At 44.8% G+C, this 21059-nt stretch overlaps 1 protein-coding gene and 1 long non-coding RNA gene across 17 annotated transcripts in view; one reads left to right on the top strand and one right to left on the bottom strand.

Annotated features, from left to right (window-relative positions):
* The window catches only part of LOC122708237, an 87955-nt gene that overhangs the window by 61930 nt on the left and 4966 nt on the right, over positions 1-21059 (top strand). For 4 of the 16 annotated variants that reach the window (XM_043924448.1, XM_043924452.1, XM_043924450.1 and 1 more), the window contains 17 exons: positions 1523-1593; positions 2032-2062; positions 3725-3795; positions 4234-4264; positions 5927-5997; positions 6436-6466; positions 8129-8199; positions 8638-8668; positions 10331-10401; positions 10840-10870; positions 12533-12603; positions 13042-13072; positions 14735-14805; positions 15244-15274; positions 16937-17007; positions 17446-17476; positions 17771-17933. In XM_043924448.1, coding sequence (XP_043780383.1) covers positions 1523-1593; positions 2032-2062; positions 3725-3795; positions 4234-4264; positions 5927-5997; positions 6436-6466; positions 8129-8199; positions 8638-8668; positions 10331-10401; positions 10840-10870; positions 12533-12603; positions 13042-13072; positions 14735-14805; positions 15244-15274; positions 16937-17007; positions 17446-17476; positions 17771-17895 — 941 coding nt within the window. In that variant the 3' untranslated portion in view covers positions 17896-17933. Of the gene's footprint in view, positions 1-1522; positions 1594-2031; positions 2063-3724; positions 3796-4233; positions 4265-5926; positions 5998-6435; positions 6467-8128; positions 8200-8637; positions 8669-10330; positions 10402-10839; positions 10871-11164; positions 11328-12532; positions 12604-13041; positions 13073-14734; positions 14806-15243; positions 15275-15568; positions 15732-16936; positions 17008-17445; positions 17477-17770; positions 17934-21059 lie in introns of those variants that run through there. The other 12 variants (XM_043924449.1, XM_043924451.1, XM_043924455.1 and 9 more) reach the window with 12 other exon arrangements.
* LOC122708239 overlaps positions 1-21059 on the bottom strand; it is a 51234-nt gene that overhangs the window by 9213 nt on the left and 20962 nt on the right. The window lies entirely within an intron of this gene.

The following is a 21059-nucleotide window of genomic DNA, read 5'->3' on the forward strand; positions in this document are numbered from 1 at the left end:
GATCTCCCAGGAAAGAACAGTGTCTTTGTTCTATGGTACCTGGAGGCAACGGCATCATTTCGATGCTGTGGGTTTGTGTGAATCGGGGTTGGGGGCCCATGTGTGGGCCCCCTGGTATGATTCTGAAGCTCTGTGTCTCTGTGTGTTTCCTCAGGAGGTTTCCTTCTTACACAGCACAAGTCACCTGTGAACTTTCTCAGCACTTCTCATCACCTCTGCACACTGTCTATACATTACCTGATTCTTTCCTCAGCTCAGCCATTCCTCATGTTTGCTTAATATTCATTTTCCTCACGTGAAGAAGGTGCTGAGGACAATGGCCCAAGCTCTCGACCCTCCTTTGTTGAAAAGCCAAACTGAGAACCTCGGCGTGTTCCCATTGTGACTGCTCTGGACCCCTGACCTGCAGTTATCACTCAGCGTTAAAATCCTAGTCACGGAGCAAGGGGTCCATGCATCTGTGTTTTTGCCTGGATGTACTAGAGCTCCACAGGTCCAGACCGTGTCCATCATTGTAAGATGGTCTCAGTGGTCAAGGAACCCAGGGCAAATAGAAGTAGATTATCACCAACGTTGGCACAGTCATTACTGTGATAGGCACTTAGGCACTGACAATCCTCCTGGTCAGTTCACAGATCTGAGAGGTGTATGCCCTGGTTTAGACAGGACAGGCCAAATCTGTTGGTGCTAGTGTCATTGCTTAACCAAGGACAAAAGCAGATTACCATCAGGGAGATATTTCATTGTACTGGGTGACAACACCCTAAGCCTTACATTGGTTAAACCCTGCAGCACACTCTCAAGGGAAGGTGTCAAATAGATCTCACGGTGGAACTTGACAGTCTGCTTGTTGACATTGACTCTTGTAAACCTCCTGCATAGCCGAGTCCAAGAAATTCAACGTTTACCCCATGCTTTCTCTCCATAATGAACTGTCCCACTCAATGTATGGCTTCTCTGAGTGTGAACAGACATTCATTCAGGGACGTGCAAATATTCTTTGGGAAATGAAGACTGGCAAGAAACATGACCTGAATGATACTGGCTTAATAGCTATTTGGCAAGTGAGAATTGCATTCAGTCCTCTAACAGAGACTGCGTTTAATCAAGAACAAACTCTCTCAGACAACTCAGTAAGTAAAGTAGCTTTAACTGAATCCTGGGGAGGCAGTGATCTAGGAAGAAATCCTTCTGGATAGGGGTTGTTTTGCAGAAGATGTAAACAGGCAGGAGGTTCATGAGTCTCTGTCATTGAAAGGTGGCATACATTTTAGTGTTTCTTTTTTCCCAATCTGTTAGGTTATCACTAGTTAAAATGCAGAGGTTCTGTTTCATTATTTCCTGCTCCTCCGATTTGCTCTTATTTATACAACAAAGAGGATGATTCAACAGCAACTCAGTCCCAAGTTACTGATGCCTTAAGCATACACTCCACCCCATGCCCCCGCCCCAACAAAAAGTTTCCTGAGTGATTAGTGAGCAGCTTCACCTGTGCCCTAATGTCTCTTCCTTGTCCCTCTAGCTTCCCAGGAGAGTCTGGTGATGGCACCCTTCCAGGACTTGCCTGAGGTACAGGCTCTGAGTACTGTGAACGTAAGTGCACCTTATTTGATCTGGGATAAGATTGTTGCTTCACCTTATCTGTTATTCAGACAAATACAGTTATAGTCATCTGACAATTTACATTCCCACTGAGGCATGTAATTCCTTGGCTGGGAAAAGAGTGAGGATAAATCTATTATCAACACAGACCTGTTTCAAAAGGACATTAAAAATGACAGCATCATTTACTACTGTAGGTACTTTGCTTAGCAGAAAGTACTCTTTCTTGAAAAGCAATGTGTTCTTGTTGGACAAATTGAAACTGAGAGATCTTATGTGAAAGGGACTTTGCAACAGGACACTCTGTGTTTTCCTTTGGAGTCACTGAAATAGAGAATTTTAGTTATCTGAGGAGACAAACCACATGACAGAAAACTTAGTGCACGAAGTTCAGGATGCTGACACCTCACTCTGTTTCCTTCTCTCCAGTCACAGGAATCTGGGGAAGCCAGTGAACACGGTAAATATTCAGGGATCATCATTCTGCTGAGGTACAATCCAACTGATAAAGCTGGGGTTCTCTGACTGGCTCTGGTTGGAGAGTGGCCCTGATGCTGGATTCCTACTTGGGGTGCGGGCGGGAGGTGCAGAGAAGAGACTGATCTCCCAGGAAAGAACAGTGTCTTTGTTCTATGGTACCTGGAGGCAACGACATCATTTCGATGCTATGGGTTTGTGTGAATCGGGGTTGGGGGCCCATGTGTGGGCCCCCTGGTATGATTCTGAAGCTCTGTGTCTCTGTGTGTTTCCTCAGGAGGTTTCCTTCTTACACAGCACAAGTCACCTGTGAACTTTCTCAACACTTCTCATCACCTCTGCACACTGTCTATACATTACCTGATTCTTTCCTCAGCTCAGCCATTCCTCATGTTTGCTTAATATTCATTTTCCTCACGTGAAGAAGGTGCTGAGGACAATGGCCCAAGCTCTCGACCCTCCTTTGTTGAAAAGCCAAACTGAGAACCTCGGCGTGTTCCCATTGTGACTGCTCTGGACCCCTGACCTGCAGTTATCACTCAGCGTTAAAATCCTAGTCACGGAGCAAGGGGTCCATGCATCTGTGTTTTTGCCTGGATGTACTAGAGCTCCACAGGTCCAGACCGTGTCCATCATTGTAAGATGGTCTCAGTGGTCAAGGAACCCAGGGCAAATAGAAGCAGATTATCACCAACGTTGGCACAGTCATTACTGTGATAGGCACTTAGGCACTGACAATCCTCCTGGTCAGTTCACAGATCTGAGAGGTGTATGCCCTGGTTTAGACAGGACAGGCCAAATCTGTTGGTGCTAGTGTCATTGCTTAACCAAGGACAAAAGCAGATTACCATCAGGGAGATATTTCATTGTACTGGGTGACAACACCCTAAGCCTTACATTGGTTAAACCCTGCAGCACACTCTCAAGGGAAGGTGTCAAATAGATCTCACGGTGGAACTTGACAGTCTGCTTGTTGACATTGACTCTTGTAAACCTCCTGCATAGCCGAGTCCAAGAAATTCAACGTTTACCCCATGCTTTCTCTCCATAATGAACTGTCCCACTCAATGTATGGCTTCTCTGAGTGTGAACAGACATTCATTCAGGGACGTGCAAATATTCTTTGGGAAATGAAGACTGGCAAGAAACATGACCTGAATGATACTGGCTTAATAGCTATTTGGCAAGTGAGAATTGCATTCAGTCCTCTAACAGAGACTGCGTTTAATCAAGAACAAACTCTCTCAGACAACTCAGTAAGTAAAGTAGCTTTAACTGAATCCTGGGGAGGCAGTGATCTAGGAAGAAATCCTTCTGGATAGGGGTTGTTTTGCAGAAGATGTAAACAGGCAGGAGGTTCATGAGTCTCTGTCATTGAAAGGTGGCATACATTTTAGTGTTTCTTTTTTCCCAATCTGTTAGGTTATCACTAGTTAAAATGCAGAGGTTCTGTTTCATTATTTCCTGCTCCTCCGATTTGCTCTTATTTATACAACAAAGAGGATGATTCAACAGCAACTCAGTCCCAAGTTACTGATGCCTTAAGCATACACTCCACCCCATGCCCCCGCCCCAACAAAAAGTTTCCTGAGTGATTAGTGAGCAGCTTCACCTGTGCCCCAATGTCTCTTCCTTGTCCCTCTAGCTTCCCAGGAGAGTCTGGTGATGGCACCCTTCCAGGACTTGCCTGAGGTACAGGCTCTGAGTACTGTGAACGTAAGTGCACCTTATTTGATCTGGGATAAGATTGTTGCTTCACCTTATCTGTTATTCAGACAAATACAGTTATAGTCATCTGACAATTTACATTCCCACTGAGGCATGTAATTCCTTGGCTGGGAAAAGAGTGAGGATAAATCTATTATCAACACAGACCTGTTTCAGAAGGACATTAAAAATGACAGCATCATTTACTACTGTAGGTACTTTGCTTAGCAGAAAGTACTCTTTCTTGAAAAGCAATGTGTTCTTGTTGGACAAATTGAAACTGAGAGATCTTATGTGAAAGGGACTTTGCAACAGGACACTCTGTGTTTTCCTTTGGAGTCACTGAAATAAAGAGTTTTAGTTATCTGAGGAGACAAACCACATGACAGAAAACTTAGTGCACGAAGTTCAGGATGCTGACACCTCACTCTGTTTCCTTCTCTCCAGTCACAGGAATCTGGGGAAGCCAGTGAACACGGTAAATATTCAGGGATCATCATTCTGCTGAGGTACAATCCAACTGATAAAGCTGGGGTTCTCTGACTGGCTCTGGTTGGAGAGTGGCCCTGATGCTGGATTCCTACTTGGGGTGCGGGCGGGAGGTGCAGAGAAGAGACTGATCTCCCAGGAAAGAACAGTGTCTTTGTTCTATGGTACCTGGAGGCAACGGCATCATTTCGATGCTGTGGGTTTGTGTGAATCGGGGTTGGGGGCCCATGTGTGGGCCCCCTGGTATGATTCTGAAGCTCTGTGTCTCTGTGTGTTTCCTCAGGAGGTTTCCTTCTTACACAGCACAAGTCACCTGTGAACTTTCTCAGCACTTCTCATCACCTCTGCACACTGTCTATACATTACCTGATTCTTTCCTCAGCTCAGCCATTCCTCATGTTTGCTTAATATTCATTTTCCTCACGTGAAGAAGGTGCTGAGGACAATGGCCCAAGCTCTCGACCCTCCTTTGTTGAAAAGCCAAACTGAGAACCTCGGCGTGTTCCCATTGTGACTGCTCTGGACCCCTGACCTTCAGTTATCACTCAGCGTTAAAATCCTAGTCACGGAGCAAGGGGTCCATGCATCTGTGTTTTTGCCTGGATGTACTAGAGCTCCACAGGTCCAGACCGTGTCCATCATTGTAAGATGGTCTCAGTGGTCAAGGAACCCAGGGCAAATAGAAGTAGATTATCACCAACGTTGGCACAGTCATTACTGTGATAGGCACTTAGGCACTGACAATCCTCCTGGTCAGTTCACAGATCTGAGAGGTGTATGCCCTGGTTTAGACAGGACAGGCCAAATCTGTTGGTGCTAGTGTCATTGCTTAACCAAGGACAAAAGCAGATTACCATCAGGGAGATATTTCATTGTACTGGGTGACAACACCCTAAGCCTTACATTGGTTAAACCCTGCAGCACACTCTCAAGGGAAGGTGTCAAATAGATCTCACAGTGGAACTTGACAGTCTGCTTGTTGACATTGACTCTTGTAAACCTCCTGCATAGCCGAGTCCAAGAAATTCAACGTTTACCCCATGCTTTCTCTCCATAATGAACTGTCCCACTCAATGTATGGCTTCTCTGAGTGTGAACAGACATTCATTCAGGGACGTGCAAATATTCTTTGGGAAATGAAGACTGGCAAGAGACATGACCTGAATGATACTGGCTTAATAGCTATTTGGCAAGTGAGAATTGCATTCAGTCCTCTAACAGAGACTGCGTTTAATCAAGAACAAACTCTCTCAGACAACTCAGTAAGTAAAGTAGCTTTAACTGAATCCTGGGGAGGCAGTGATCTAGGAAGAAATCCTTCTGGATAGGGGTTGTTTTGCAGAAGATGTAAACAGGCAGGAGGTTCATGAGTCTCTGTCATTGAAAGGTGGCATACATTTTAGTGTTTCTTTTTTCCCAATCTGTTAGGTTATCACTAGTTAAAATGCAGAGGTTCTGTTTCATTATTTCCTGCTCCTCCGATTTGCTCTTATTTATACAACAAAGAGGATGATTCAACAGCAACTCAGTCCCAAGTTACTGATGCCTTAAGCATACACTCCACCCCATGCCCCCGCCCCAACAAAAAGTTTCCTGAGTGATTAGTGAGCAGCTTCACCTGTGCCCCAATGTCTCTTCCTTGTCCCTCTAGCTTCCCAGGAGAGTCTGGTGATGGCACCCTTCCAGGACTTGCCTGAGGTACAGGCTCTGAGTACTGTGAACGTAAGTGCACCTTATTTGATCTGGGATAAGATTGTTGCTTCACCTTATCTGTTATTCAGACAAATACAGTTATAGTCATCTGACAATTTACATTCCCACTGAGGCATGTAATTCCTTGGCTGGGAAAAGAGTGAGGATAAATCTATTATCAACACAGACCTGTTTCAGAAGGACATTAAAAATGACAGCATCATTTACTACTGTAGGTACTTTGCTTAGCAGAAAGTACTCTTTCTTGAAAAGCAATGTGTTCTTGTTGGACAAATTGAAACTGAGAGATCTTATGTGAAAGGGACTTTGCAACAGGACACTCTGTGTTTTCCTTTGGAGTCACTGAAATAAAGAGTTTTAGTTATCTGAGGAGACAAACCACATGACAGAAAACTTAGTGCACGAAGTTCAGGATGCTGACACCTCACTCTGTTTCCTTCTCTCCAGTCACAGGAATCTGGGGAAGCCAGTGAACACGGTAAATATTCAGGGATCATCATTCTGCTGAGGTACAATCCAACTGATAAAGCTGGGGTTCTCTGACTGGCTCTGGTTGGAGAGTGGCCCTGATGCTGGATTCCTACTTGGGGTGCGGGCGGGAGGTGCAGAGAAGAGACTGATCTCCCAGGAAAGAACAGTGTCTTTGTTCTATGGTACCTGGAGGCAACGGCATCATTTCGATGCTGTGGGTTTGTGTGAATCGGGGTTGGGGGCCCATGTGTGGGCCCCCTGGTATGATTCTGAAGCTCTGTGTCTCTGTGTGTTTCCTCAGGAGGTTTCCTTCTTACACAGCACAAGTCACCTGTGAACTTTCTCAGCACTTCTCATCACCTCTGCACACTGTCTATACATTACCTGATTCTTTCCTCAGCTCAGCCATTCCTCATGTTTGCTTAATATTCATTTTCCTCACGTGAAGAAGGTGCTGAGGACAATGGCCCAAGCTCTCGACCCTCCTTTGTTGAAAAGCCAAACTGAGAACCTCGGCGTGTTCCCATTGTGACTGCTCTGGACCCCTGACCTGCAGTTATCACTCAGCGTTAAAATCCTAGTCACGGAGCAAGGGGTCCATGCATCTGTGTTTTTGCCTGGATGTACTAGAGCTCCACAGGTCCAGACCGTGTCCATCATTGTAAGATGGTCTCAGTGGTCAAGGAACCCAGGGCAAATAGAAGTAGATTATCACCAACGTTGGCACAGTCATTACTGTGATAGGCACTTAGGCACTGACAATCCTCCTGGTCAGTTCACAGATCTGAGAGGTGTATGCCCTGGTTTAGACAGGACAGGCCAAATCTGTTGGTGCTAGTGTCATTGCTTAACCAAGGACAAAAGCAGATTACCATCAGGGAGATATTTCATTGTACTGGGTGACAACACCCTAAGCCTTACATTGGTTAAACCCTGCAGCACACTCTCAAGGGAAGGTGTCAAATAGATCTCACGGTGGAACTTGACAGTCTGCTTGTTGACATTGACTCTTGTAAACCTCCTGCATAGCCGAGTCCAAGAAATTCAACGTTTACCCCATGCTTTCTCTCCATAATGAACTGTCCCACTCAATGTATGGCTTCTCTGAGTGTGAACAGACATTCATTCAGGGACGTGCAAATATTCTTTGGGAAATGAAGACTGGCAAGAAACATGACCTGAATGATACTGGCTTAATAGCTATTTGGCAAGTGAGAATTGCATTCAGTCCTCTAACAGAGACTGCGTTTAATCAAGAACAAACTCTCTCAGACAACTCAGTAAGTAAAGTAGCTTTAACTGAATCCTGGGGAGGCAGTGATCTAGGAAGAAATCCTTCTGGATAGGGGTTGTTTTGCAGAAGATGTAAACAGGCAGGAGGTTCATGAGTCTCTGTCATTGAAAGGTGGCATACATTTTAGTGTTTCTTTTTTCCCAATCTGTTAGGTTATCACTAGTTAAAATGCAGAGGTTCTGTTTCATTATTTCCTGCTCCTCCGATTTGCTCTTATTTATACAACAAAGAGGATGATTCAACAGCAACTCAGTCCCAAGTTACTGATGCCTTAAGCATACACTCCACCCCATGCCCCCGCCCCAACAAAAAGTTTCCTGAGTGATTAGTGAGCAGCTTCACCTGTGCCCTAATGTCTCTTCCTTGTCCCTCTAGCTTCCCAGGAGAGTCTGGTGATGGCACCCTTCCAGGACTTGCCTGAGGTACAGGCTCTGAGTACTGTGAACGTAAGTGCACCTTATTTGATCTGGGATAAGATTGTTGCTTCACCTTATCTGTTATTCAGACAAATACAGTTATAGTCATCTGACAATTTACATTCCCACTGAGGCATGTAATTCCTTGGCTGGGAAAAGAGTGAGGATAAATCTATTATCAACACAGACCTGTTTCAAAAGGACATTAAAAATGACAGCATCATTTACTACTGTAGGTACTTTGCTTAGCAGAAAGTACTCTTTCTTGAAAAGCAATGTGTTCTTGTTGGACAAATTGAAACTGAGAGATCTTATGTGAAAGGGACTTTGCAACAGGACACTCTGTGTTTTCCTTTGGAGTCACTGAAATAGAGAATTTTAGTTATCTGAGGAGACAAACCACATGACAGAAAACTTAGTGCACGAAGTTCAGGATGCTGACACCTCACTCTGTTTCCTTCTCTCCAGTCACAGGAATCTGGGGAAGCCAGTGAACACGGTAAATATTCAGGGATCATCATTCTGCTGAGGTACAATCCAACTGATAAAGCTGGGGTTCTCTGACTGGCTCTGGTTGGAGAGTGGCCCTGATGCTGGATTCCTACTTGGGGTGCGGGCGGGAGGTGCAGAGAAGAGACTGATCTCCCAGGAAAGAACAGTGTCTTTGTTCTATGGTACCTGGAGGCAACGACATCATTTCGATGCTATGGGTTTGTGTGAATCGGGGTTGGGGGCCCATGTGTGGGCCCCCTGGTATGATTCTGAAGCTCTGTGTCTCTGTGTGTTTCCTCAGGAGGTTTCCTTCTTACACAGCACAAGTCACCTGTGAACTTTCTCAACACTTCTCATCACCTCTGCACACTGTCTATACATTACCTGATTCTTTCCTCAGCTCAGCCATTCCTCATGTTTGCTTAATATTCATTTTCCTCACGTGAAGAAGGTGCTGAGGACAATGGCCCAAGCTCTCGACCCTCCTTTGTTGAAAAGCCAAACTGAGAACCTCGGCGTGTTCCCATTGTGACTGCTCTGGACCCCTGACCTGCAGTTATCACTCAGCGTTAAAATCCTAGTCACGGAGCAAGGGGTCCATGCATCTGTGTTTTTGCCTGGATGTACTAGAGCTCCACAGGTCCAGACCGTGTCCATCATTGTAAGATGGTCTCAGTGGTCAAGGAACCCAGGGCAAATAGAAGCAGATTATCACCAACGTTGGCACAGTCATTACTGTGATAGGCACTTAGGCACTGACAATCCTCCTGGTCAGTTCACAGATCTGAGAGGTGTATGCCCTGGTTTAGACAGGACAGGCCAAATCTGTTGGTGCTAGTGTCATTGCTTAACCAAGGACAAAAGCAGATTACCATCAGGGAGATATTTCATTGTACTGGGTGACAACACCCTAAGCCTTACATTGGTTAAACCCTGCAGCACACTCTCAAGGGAAGGTGTCAAATAGATCTCACGGTGGAACTTGACAGTCTGCTTGTTGACATTGACTCTTGTAAACCTCCTGCATAGCCGAGTCCAAGAAATTCAACGTTTACCCCATGCTTTCTCTCCATAATGAACTGTCCCACTCAATGTATGGCTTCTCTGAGTGTGAACAGACATTCATTCAGGGACGTGCAAATATTCTTTGGGAAATGAAGACTGGCAAGAAACATGACCTGAATGATACTGGCTTAATAGCTATTTGGCAAGTGAGAATTGCATTCAGTCCTCTAACAGAGACTGCGTTTAATCAAGAACAAACTCTCTCAGACAACTCAGTAAGTAAAGTAGCTTTAACTGAATCCTGGGGAGGCAGTGATCTAGGAAGAAATCCTTCTGGATAGGGGTTGTTTTGCAGAAGATGTAAACAGGCAGGAGGTTCATGAGTCTCTGTCATTGAAAGGTGGCATACATTTTAGTGTTTCTTTTTTCCCAATCTGTTAGGTTATCACTAGTTAAAATGCAGAGGTTCTGTTTCATTATTTCCTGCTCCTCCGATTTGCTCTTATTTATACAACAAAGAGGATGATTCAACAGCAACTCAGTCCCAAGTTACTGATGCCTTAAGCATACACTCCACCCCATGCCCCCGCCCCAACAAAAAGTTTCCTGAGTGATTAGTGAGCAGCTTCACCTGTGCCCCAATGTCTCTTCCTTGTCCCTCTAGCTTCCCAGGAGAGTCTGGTGATGGCACCCTTCCAGGACTTGCCTGAGGTACAGGCTCTGAGTACTGTGAACGTAAGTGCACCTTATTTGATCTGGGATAAGATTGTTGCTTCACCTTATCTGTTATTCAGACAAATACAGTTATAGTCATCTGACAATTTACATTCCCACTGAGGCATGTAATTCCTTGGCTGGGAAAAGAGTGAGGATAAATCTATTATCAACACAGACCTGTTTCAGAAGGACATTAAAAATGACAGCATCATTTACTACTGTAGGTACTTTGCTTAGCAGAAAGTACTCTTTCTTGAAAAGCAATGTGTTCTTGTTGGACAAATTGAAACTGAGAGATCTTATGTGAAAGGGACTTTGCAACAGGACACTCTGTGTTTTCCTTTGGAGTCACTGAAATAAAGAGTTTTAGTTATCTGAGGAGACAAACCACATGACAGAAAACTTAGTGCACGAAGTTCAGGATGCTGACACCTCACTCTGTTTCCTTCTCTCCAGTCACAGGAATCTGGGGAAGCCAGTGAACACGGTAAATATTCAGGGATCATCATTCTGCTGAGGTACAATCCAACTGATAAAGCTGGGGTTCTCTGACTGGCTCTGGTTGGAGAGTGGCCCTGATGCTGGATTCCTACTTGGGGTGCGGGCGGGAGGTGCAGAGAAGAGACTGATCTCCCAGGAAAGAACAGTGTCTTTGTTCTATGGTACCTGGAGGCAACGGCATCATTTCGATGCTGTGGGTTTGTGTGAATCGGGGTTGGGGGCCCATGTGTGGGCCCCCTGGTATGATTCTGAAGCTCTGTGTCTCTGTGTGTTTCCTCAGGAGGTTTCCTTCTTACACAGCACAAGTCACCTGTGAACTTTCTCAGCACTTCTCATCACCTCTGCACACTGTCTATACATTACCTGATTCTTTCCTCAGCTCAGCCATTCCTCATGTTTGCTTAATATTCATTTTCCTCACGTGAAGAAGGTGCTGAGGACAATGGCCCAAGCTCTCGACCCTCCTTTGTTGAAAAGCCAAACTGAGAACCTCGGCGTGTTCCCATTGTGACTGCTCTGGACCCCTGACCTGCAGTTATCACTCAGCGTTAAAATCCTAGTCACGGAGCAAGGGGTCCATGCATCTGTGTTTTTGCCTGGATGTACTAGAGCTCCACAGGTCCAGACCGTGTCCATCATTGTAAGATGGTCTCAGTGGTCAAGGAACCCAGGGCAAATAGAAGTAGATTATCACCAACGTTGGCACAGTCATTACTGTGATAGGCACTTAGGCACTGACAATCCTCCTGGTCAGTTCACAGATCTGAGAGGTGTATGCCCTGGTTTAGACAGGACAGGCCAAATCTGTTGGTGCTAGTGTCATTGCTTAACCAAGGACAAAAGCAGATTACCATCAGGGAGATATTTCATTGTACTGGGTGACAACACCCTGAGCCTTACATTGGTTAAACCCTGCAGCACACTCTCAAGGGAAGGTGTCAAATAGATCTCACGGTGGGACTTGACAGTCTGCTTGTTGACATTGACTCTTGTAAACCTCCTGCATAGCCGAGTCCAAGAAATTCAACGTTTACCCCATGCTTTCTCTCCATAATGAACTGTCCCACTCAATGTATGGCTTCTCTGAGTGTGAACAGACATTCATTCAGGGACGTGCAAATATTCTTTGGGAAATGAAGACTGGCAAGAAACATGACCTGAATGATACTGGCTTAATAGCTATTTGGCAAGTGAGAATTGCATTCAGTCCTCTAACAGAGACTGCGTTTAATCAAGAACAAACTCTCTCAGACAACTCAGTAAGTAAAGTAGCTTTAACTGAATCCTGGGGAGGCAGTGATCTAGGAAGAAATCCTTCTGGATAGGGGTTGTTTTGCAGAAGATGTAAACAGGCAGGAGGTTCATGAGTCTCTGTCATTGAAAGGTGGCATATATTTTAGTGTTTCTTTTTTCCCAATCTGTTAGGTTATCACTAGTTAAAATGCAGAGGTTCTGTTTCATTATTTCCTGCTCCTCCGATTTGCTCTTATTTATACAACAAAGAGGATGATTCAACAGCAACTCAGTCCCACGTTACTGATGCCTTAAGCATACACTCCACCCCATGCCCCCGCCCCAACAAAAAGTTTCCTGAGTGATTAGTGAGCAGCTTCACCTGTGCCCCAATGTCTCTTCCTTGTCCCTCTAGCTTCCCAGGAGAGTCTGGTGATGGCACCCTTCCAGGACTTGCCTGAGGTACAGGCTCTGAGTACTGTGAACGTAAGTGCACCTTATTTGATCTGGGATAAGATTGTTGCTTCACCTTATCTGTTATTCAGACAAATACAGTTATAGTCATCTGACAATTTACATTCCCACTGAGGCATGTAATTCCTTGGCTGGGAAAAGAGTGAGGATAAATCTATTATCAACACAGACCTGTTTCAAAAGGACATTAAAAATGACAGCATCATTTACTACTGTAGGTACTTTGCTTAGCAGAAAGTACTCTTTCTTGAAAAGCAATGTGTTCTTGTTGGACAAATTGAAACTGAGAGATCTTATGTGAAAGGGACTTTGCAACAGGACACTCTGTGTTTTCCTTTGGAGTCACTGAAATAGAGAATTTTAGTTATCTGAGGAGACAAACCACATGACAGAAAACTTAGTGCACGAAGTTCAGGATGCTGACACCTCACTCTGTTTCCTTCTCTCCAGTCACAGGAATCTGGGGAAGCCAGTGAACACGGTAAATATTCAGGGATCATCATTCTGCTGAGGTACAATCCAACTGATAAAGCTGGGGTTCTCTGACTGGCTCTGGTTGGAGAGTGGCCCTGATGCTGGATTCCTACTTGGGGTGCGGGCGGGAGGTGCAGAGAAGAGACTGATCTCCCAGGAAAGAACAGTGTCTTTGTTCTATGGTACCTGGAGGCAACGACATCATTTCGATGCTATGGGTTTGTGTGAATCGGGGTTGGGGGCCCATGTGTGGGCCCCCTGGTATGATTCTGAAGCTCTGTGTCTCTGTGTGTTTCCTCAGGAGGTTTCCTTCTTACACAGCACAAGTCACCTGTGAACTTTCTCAACACTTCTCATCACCTCTGCACACTGTCTATACATTACCTGATTCTTTCCTCAGCTCAGCCATTCCTCATGTTTGCTTAATATTCATTTTCCTCACGTGAAGAAGGTGCTGAGGACAATGGCCCAAGCTCTCGACCCTCCTTTGTTGAAAAGCCAAACTGAGAACCTCGGCGTGTTCCCATTGTGACTGCTCTGGACCCCTGACCTTCAGTTATCACTCAGCGTTAAAATCCTAGTCACGGAGCAAGGGGTCCATGCATCTGTGTTTTTGCCTGGATGTACTAGAGCTCCACAGGTCCAGACCGTGTCCATCATTGTAAGATGGTCTCAGTGGTCAAGGAACCCAGGGCAAATAGAAGCAGATTATCACCAACGTTGGCACAGTCATTACTGTGATAGGCACTTAGGCACTGACAATCCTCCTGGTCAGTTCACAGATCTGAGAGATGTATGCCCTGGTTTAGACAGGACAGGCCAAATCTGTTGGTGCTAGTGTCATTGCTTAACCAAGGACAAAAGCAGATTACCATCAGGGAGATATTTCATTGTACTGGGTGACAACACCCTAAGCCTTACATTGGTTAAACCCTGCAGCACACTCTCAAGGGAAGGTGTCAAATAGATCTCACGGTGGAACTTGACAGTCTGCTTGTTGACATTGACTCTTGTAAACCTCCTGCATAGCCGAGTCCAAGAAATTCAACGTTTACCCCATGCTTTCTCTCCATAATGAACTGTCCCACTCAATGTATGGCTTCTCTGAGTGTGAACAGACATTCATTCAGGGACGTGCAAATATTCTTTGGGAAATGAAGACTGGCAAGAAACATGACCTGAATGATACTGGCTTAATAGCTATTTGGCAAGTGAGAATTGCATTCAGTCCTCTAACAGAGACTGCGTTTAATCAAGAACAAACTCTCTCAGACAACTCAGTAAGTAAAGTAGCTTTAACTGAATCCTGGGGAGGCAGTGATCTAGGAAGAAATCCTTCTGGATAGGGGTTGTTTTGCAGAAGATGTAAACAGGCAGGAGGTTCATGAGTCTCTGTCATTGAAAGGTGGCATACATTTTAGTGTTTCTTTTTTCCCAATCTGTTAGGTTATCACTAGTTAAAATGCAGAGGTTCTGTTTCATTATTTCCTGCTCCTCCGATTTGCTCTTATTTATACAACAAAGAGGATGATTCAACAGCAACTCAGTCCCAAGTTACTGATGCCTTAAGCATACACTCCACCCCATGCCCCCGCCCCAACAAAAAGTTTCCTGAGTGATTAGTGAGCAGCTTCACCTGTGCCCCAATGTCTCTTCCTTGTCCCTCTAGCTTCCCAGGAGAGTCTGGTGATGGCACCCTTCCAGGACTTGCCTGAGGTACAGGCTCTGAGTACTGTGAACGTAAGTGCACCTTATTTGATCTGGGATAAGATTGTTGCTTCACCTTATCTGTTATTCAGACAAATACAGTTATAGTCATCTGACAATTTACATTCCCACTGAGGCATGTAATTCCTTGGCTGGGAAAAGAGTGAGGATAAATCTATTATCAACACAGACCTGTTTCAGAAGGACATTAAAAATGACAGCATCATTTACTACTGTAGGTACTTTGCTTAGCAGAAAGTACTCTTTCTTGAAAAGCAATGTGTTCTTGTTGGACAAATTGAAACTGAGAGATCTTATGTGAAAGGGACTTTGCAACAGGACACTCTGTGTTTTCCTTTGGAGTCACTGAAATAAAGAGTTTTAGTTATCTGAGGAGACAAACCACATGACAGAAAACTTAGTGCACGAAGTTCAGGATGCTGACACCTCACTCTGTTTCCTTCTCTCCAGTCACAGGAATCTGGGGAAGCCAGTGAACACGGTAAATATTCAGGGATCATCATTCTGCTGAGGTACAATCCAACTGATAAAGCTGGGGTTCTCTGACTGGCTCTGGTTGGAGAGTGGCCCTGATGCTGGATTCCTACTTGGGGTGCGGGCGGGAGGTGCAGAGAAGAGACTGATCTCCCAGGAAAGAACAGTGTCTTTGTTCTATGGTACCTGGAGGCAACGGCATCATTTCGATGCTGTGGGTTTGTGTGAATCGGGGTTGGGGGCCCATGTGTGGGCCCCCTGGTATGATTCTGAAGCTCTGTGTCTCTGTGTGTTTCCTCAGGAGGTTTCCTTCTTACACAGCACAAGTCACCTGTGAACTTTCTCAGCACTTCTCATCACCTCTGCACACTGTCTATACATTACCTGATTCTTTCCTCAGCTCAGCCATTCCTCATGTTTGCTTAATATTCATTTTCCTCACGTGAAGAAGGTGCTGAGGACAATGGCCCAAGCTCTCGACCCTCCTTTGTTGAAAAGCCAAACTGAGAACCTCGGCGTGTTCCCATTGTGACTGCTCTGGACCCCTGACCTGCAGTTATCACTCAGCGTTAAAATCCTAGTCACGGAGCAAGGGGTCCATGCATCTGTGTTTTTGCCTGGATGTACTAGAGCTCCACAGGTCCAGACCGTGTCCATCATTGTAAGATGGTCTCAGTGGTCAAGGAACCCAGGGCAAATAGAAGTAGATTATCACCAACGTTGGCACAGTCATTACTGTGATAGGCACTTAGGCACTGACAATCCTCCTGGTCAGTTCACAGATCTGAGAGGTGTATGCCCTGGTTTAGACAGGACAGGCCAAATCTGTTGGTGCTAGTGTCATTGCTTAACCAAGGACAAAAGCAGATTACCATCAGGGAGATATTTCATTGTACTGGGTGACAACACCCTGAGCCTTACATTGGTTAAACCCTGCAGCACACTCTCAAGGGAAGGTGTCAAATAGATCTCACGGTGGGACTTGACAGTCTGCTTGTTGACATTGACTCTTGTAAACCTCCTGCATAGCCGAGTCCAAGAAATTCAACGTTTACCCCATGCTTTCTCTCCATAATGAACTGTCCCACTCAATGTATGGCTTCTCTGAGTGTGAACAGACATTCATTCAGGGACGTGCAAATATTCTTTGGGAAATGAAGACTGGCAAGAAACATGACCTGAATGATACTGGCTTAATAGCTATTTGGCAAGTGAGAATTGCATTCAGTCCTCTAACAGAGACTGCGTTTAATCAAGAACAAACGCTCTCAGACAACTCAGTAAGTAAAGTAGCTTTAACTGAATCCTGGGGAGGCAGTGCTCTAGGAAGAAATCCTTCTGGATAGGGGTTGTTTTGCAGAAGATGTAAACAGGCAGGAGGTTCATGAGTCTCTGTCATTGAAAGGTGGCATACATTTTAGTGTTTCTTTTTTCCCAATCTGTTATGTTATCACTAGTTAAAATGCAGAGGTTCTGTTTCATTATTTCCTGCTCCTCCGATTTGCTCTTATTTATACAACAAAGAGGATGATTCAACAGCAACTCAGTCCCAAGTTACTGATGCCTTAAGCATACACTCCACCCCATGCCCCCGCCCCAACAAAAAGTTTCCTGAGTGATTAGTGAGCAGCTTCACCTGTGCCCCAATGTCTCTTCCTTGTCCCTCTAGCTTCCCAGGAGAGTCTGGTGATGGCACCCTTCCAGGACTTGCCTGAGGTACAGGCTCTGAGTACTGTGAACGTAAGTGCACCTTATTTGATCTGGGATAAGATTGTTGCTTCACCTTATCTGTTATTCAGACAAATACAGTTATAGTCATCTGACAATTTACATTCCCACTGAGGCATGTAATTCCTTGGCTGGGAAAAGAGTGAGGATAAATCTATTATCAACACAGACCTGTTTCAGAAGGACATTAAAAATGACAGCATCATTTACTACTGTAGGTACTTTGCTTAGCAGAAAGTACTCTTTCTTGAAAAGCAATGTGTTCTTGTTGGACAAATTGAAACTGAGAGATCTTATGTGAAAGGGACTTTGCAACAGGACACTCTGTGTTTTCCTTTGGAGTCACTGAAATAAAGAGTTTTAGTTATCTGAGGAGACAAACCACATGACAGAAAACTTAGTGCACGAAGTTCAGGATGCTGACACCTCACTCTGTTTCCTTCTCTCCAGTCACAGGAATCTGGGGAAGCCAGTGAACACGGTAAATATTCAGGGATCATCATTCTGCTGAGGTACAATCCAACTGATAAAGCTGGGGTTCTCTGACTGGCTCTGGTTGGAGAGTGGCCCTGATGCTGGATTCCTACTTGGGGTGCGGGCGGGAGGTGCAGAGAAGAGGCTGATCTCCCAGGAAAGAACAGTGTCTTTGTTCTATGGTACCTGGAGGCAACGACATCATTTCGATGCTGTGGGTTTGTGTGAATCGGGGTTGGGGGCCCATGTGTGGGCCCACTGGTCCGATTCTGAAGCTCTGTGTCTCTGTGTGTTTCCTCAGGAGGTTTCCTTCTTACACAGCACAAGTCACCTGTGAACTTTCTCAGCACTTCTCATCACCTCTGCACACTGTCTATACATTACCTGATTCTTTCCTCAGCTCAGCCATTCCTCATGTTTGCTTAATATTCATTTTCCTCACGTGAAGAAGGTGCTGAGGACAATGGCCCAAGCTCTCGACCCTCCTTTGTTGAAAAGCCAAACTGAGAACCTCGGGGTGTTCCCATTGTGACTGCTCTGGACCCCTGACCTGCAGTTATCACTCAGTGTCCCGTCAGGCCTGTTAATTCAATGTACTGTGTTTTTCAGCTTGTCTCTACAATTTTTTCCATCCTTCAACAAAACTTTTATAAACATTGAGCAGACACTCCCTCTGGCAACCTCCTCCCAGTTCTTGGAACCACCCTTCTACTTTCTGCTTCTCTGAATTTTCCTTTAGATACATCAGGTAAATGGAATTGTGCAGTATTTGTCCTCCTTTGACCACCTTATTTCACTCTTAACCAATATCCTCGAGCTTCATTCACGGTGCTGCAAATGACAAGATATCCTTCATTTTAGAATGCTGAAACACCTTCCAGTGTGTGTATACACCACATTTTCTCTTTGATTTATCTGCCCTTGGACACTGGGCAGTTTTCCTGGTTTTTGTGTACAGTACAGCAATGGATATGTGATTGTAGATATCTCCTGGACATTCTCATTTTATCTTCTTTGGACATAAACTCAAAAGAGTGATTCCTGGATTTTATGATCGTTCTCTTAATAATTTTTTGAAGGACTTCCAAACTGTTCCATAACAGCTATGTCATTTTATATCCCTACCAACAGGTACAAAAGTTCCATTTCTCTACTTTGTTGCCAACATCTTTTATTTTCCTTTTATAATACACAGCCTGAAAGGTGATATCTCCTTTTGACTTGGTTTCCATTTCACTGATACGTAGTGATGTTGAGCACTATGCCTATGAATATTGGTCACCTCTCTGTATTCTATGAAGAAATGTCTATTGAAGCCATTTACACATTTTTTATTTTTTAATGTCAGTTATTTGCCTGTTGTTGTTTTGAAGTTGAGCTGTAGTAGTTGCTATATATTCTGAATATTGGCCCACTATGCAGATACAAAGTTTGCAGATACTTCTTCTCATTCCATCAGTTTGCCTTTCTGCTGATTGTTGAGGAGACCATCCTTTCTTCACATGGTCATTTTGGAACCCTGGCAAAGATCATTTGGCCTCATATGTATGAATTTATTCAGGATTCCATCCTTGTGATTTATTGGTCTCTCTGCCTGTTTTGCTGCAGGTAGAACACAGTTTTGACTGTTGTGGCATTCTTACCTGTTTTGAATTCAGGAAGCCCGAAGGCCCCATTGTTACTATTTGCTCTCAAGACTTTTTGCTCTTTGGGTTTCTCTTCAGTTGCATAAGTTTTAGTGTTTGAGGATTTTTTATTTCCATTGTGATTTTTTATTTCCAAAATGTCATGAGACCTTGTCAGTAGTTTCAACGTATATGTACATCACTTTTAGGAGCATAGGAAGGTCAACAACACTAAATATTCCAGTCTATGAGTATGGTGTGTCATTCCAATTACTTGTCTCTTCTTTCTTTCAAAAGTATTCTATGGTGTTCAGTGCACAAATTTTTCACTTCCTAAGGAGGCTTTTGTGCCGCCTTGCTTGGGTCCTCTAGAGACAGGGATGGGAATGATGGGCTCGTGAAGACGGTGAACGTCCCCACCCTCCCCCCTGAACCTACTCTCTGCTTACTTGTCCTACAGGAGCTCTGGGCCATGCCCTTCACCACTGCCTACAAGTGAGCCCCCTGCTGGGAGTTTTCTTTGAGTCTGAGTGTTCACCTTACTATTGGGATGTTCACAAGCACACTCCCAATGCCTGGCCTAGGTTCAAGAGCCCCAGGCATACCTACATATGACTGATCTCATCAGGGCATCAAATTGTCTACAACAGAGAAAAACCTGAAGAGGCAATTAGTTGCCTTTTCCTTTTCTTTGGAGCTAGGAGAGCTGAACTTTCCAGTGGAGTAGCCACTAGTCAGATCTCCCTATCTATAATTAACATATTTCAAACAATAATTAACATATTTTTAAAAATCACAAAAAACACACATTTGTTGATCACAGTAGCCATATTTCCAGTGTGTCCATAAGTGTTGCAATTTCAGCTTTGTAAGCTTGAATGTAAGAGTTATATTGAGCCTGTAGAAGTGTAAGGTTAAAATGTGATTCTCTCAGCATCTCTGTCTCATATGAAATTTTGCAACTGGGATCAACATCTTGTTGAAGGGCTCTGACTCCAGAAGCACAGGGGAGGTCTGTGAACCTGGAGGAAAGACCAGGGAGATGCTGTGTGAGCCAAGCGGAGGAGGAGAAATGGGTGGGTCAACGTGTATAATAACTGCACCATTGCTCTTGGTTGTCTTTCTGCAAACTGCTTCCTGGAAAGTATTAACAGCAGTGATGCAGAAGAGAACGCAGGTAGGGAACAACTCTCAGGTGGGATTAAGAGGGAGAGGGTTCCAGGACCACTTGGGTTACACTTAACTCTTTGGAGATGAAGGAAGGTGAATATAAACTGAGGAAGTAGGAGGAAATATGTGTAGAATTTTGATTTGTTCTTTTCATATTTTAATGATTTTATAGACCCATGTGATCGTGTGCTGTATTGTGCTGTGCTTAAAGACATCTCCTTTTGCTTGTCCATTTAGAAATGTCCTTTACGACAAGACTACTCTTTCCTTGTCCTTTCACTGCTAAATGTGAAAGCTTGGCTTCTGGTTAGTACCTGCAGGATTTTATGTATGAGGAACTTTGGCTTCATGTTTAAATTCTCCCATGATGGCCACATCCTTGTGGGCACAAAAGTCTCACAGTCACTTGACCCTGGAGACCAAGTTCTGGCAGTGAGTGTCAGGTGGTGGGTGAGACGGGAACCCTCTCCCTCTGCATTTTCAGGACTTGTGGTTTCCCCTCATGTTTGTCCTCACTGTTTGTTCCTTGTATGAAGGGTGCTCTCAGGGTTGAATGAGTCAGAGCACACGTGCTCTGGCGTCCCTGCCTGGGCTGAGTCTCCTGAAGCTCGTCTCAGCACCACCCCTTCCCAAGGATGCTGTGCTGAAGGTGCTTCCCCGTGAGAGCAGTCCATGTCCAGCTGCGCCTAGAGGCCAGCATGGCCACAGATTCTTGAAACTGTGAAGGGGCCGCTGGCTTTCTTTACACATTTGCTCATGAAGCCCTACTGACCTGGTCTCCTGGGACTGACCAGA

This window comes from Cervus elaphus, chromosome 14 (genome assembly GCF_910594005.1).
Source record: "Cervus elaphus chromosome 14, mCerEla1.1, whole genome shotgun sequence".
Lineage (NCBI taxonomy): Eukaryota > Metazoa > Chordata > Mammalia > Artiodactyla > Cervidae > Cervus > Cervus elaphus.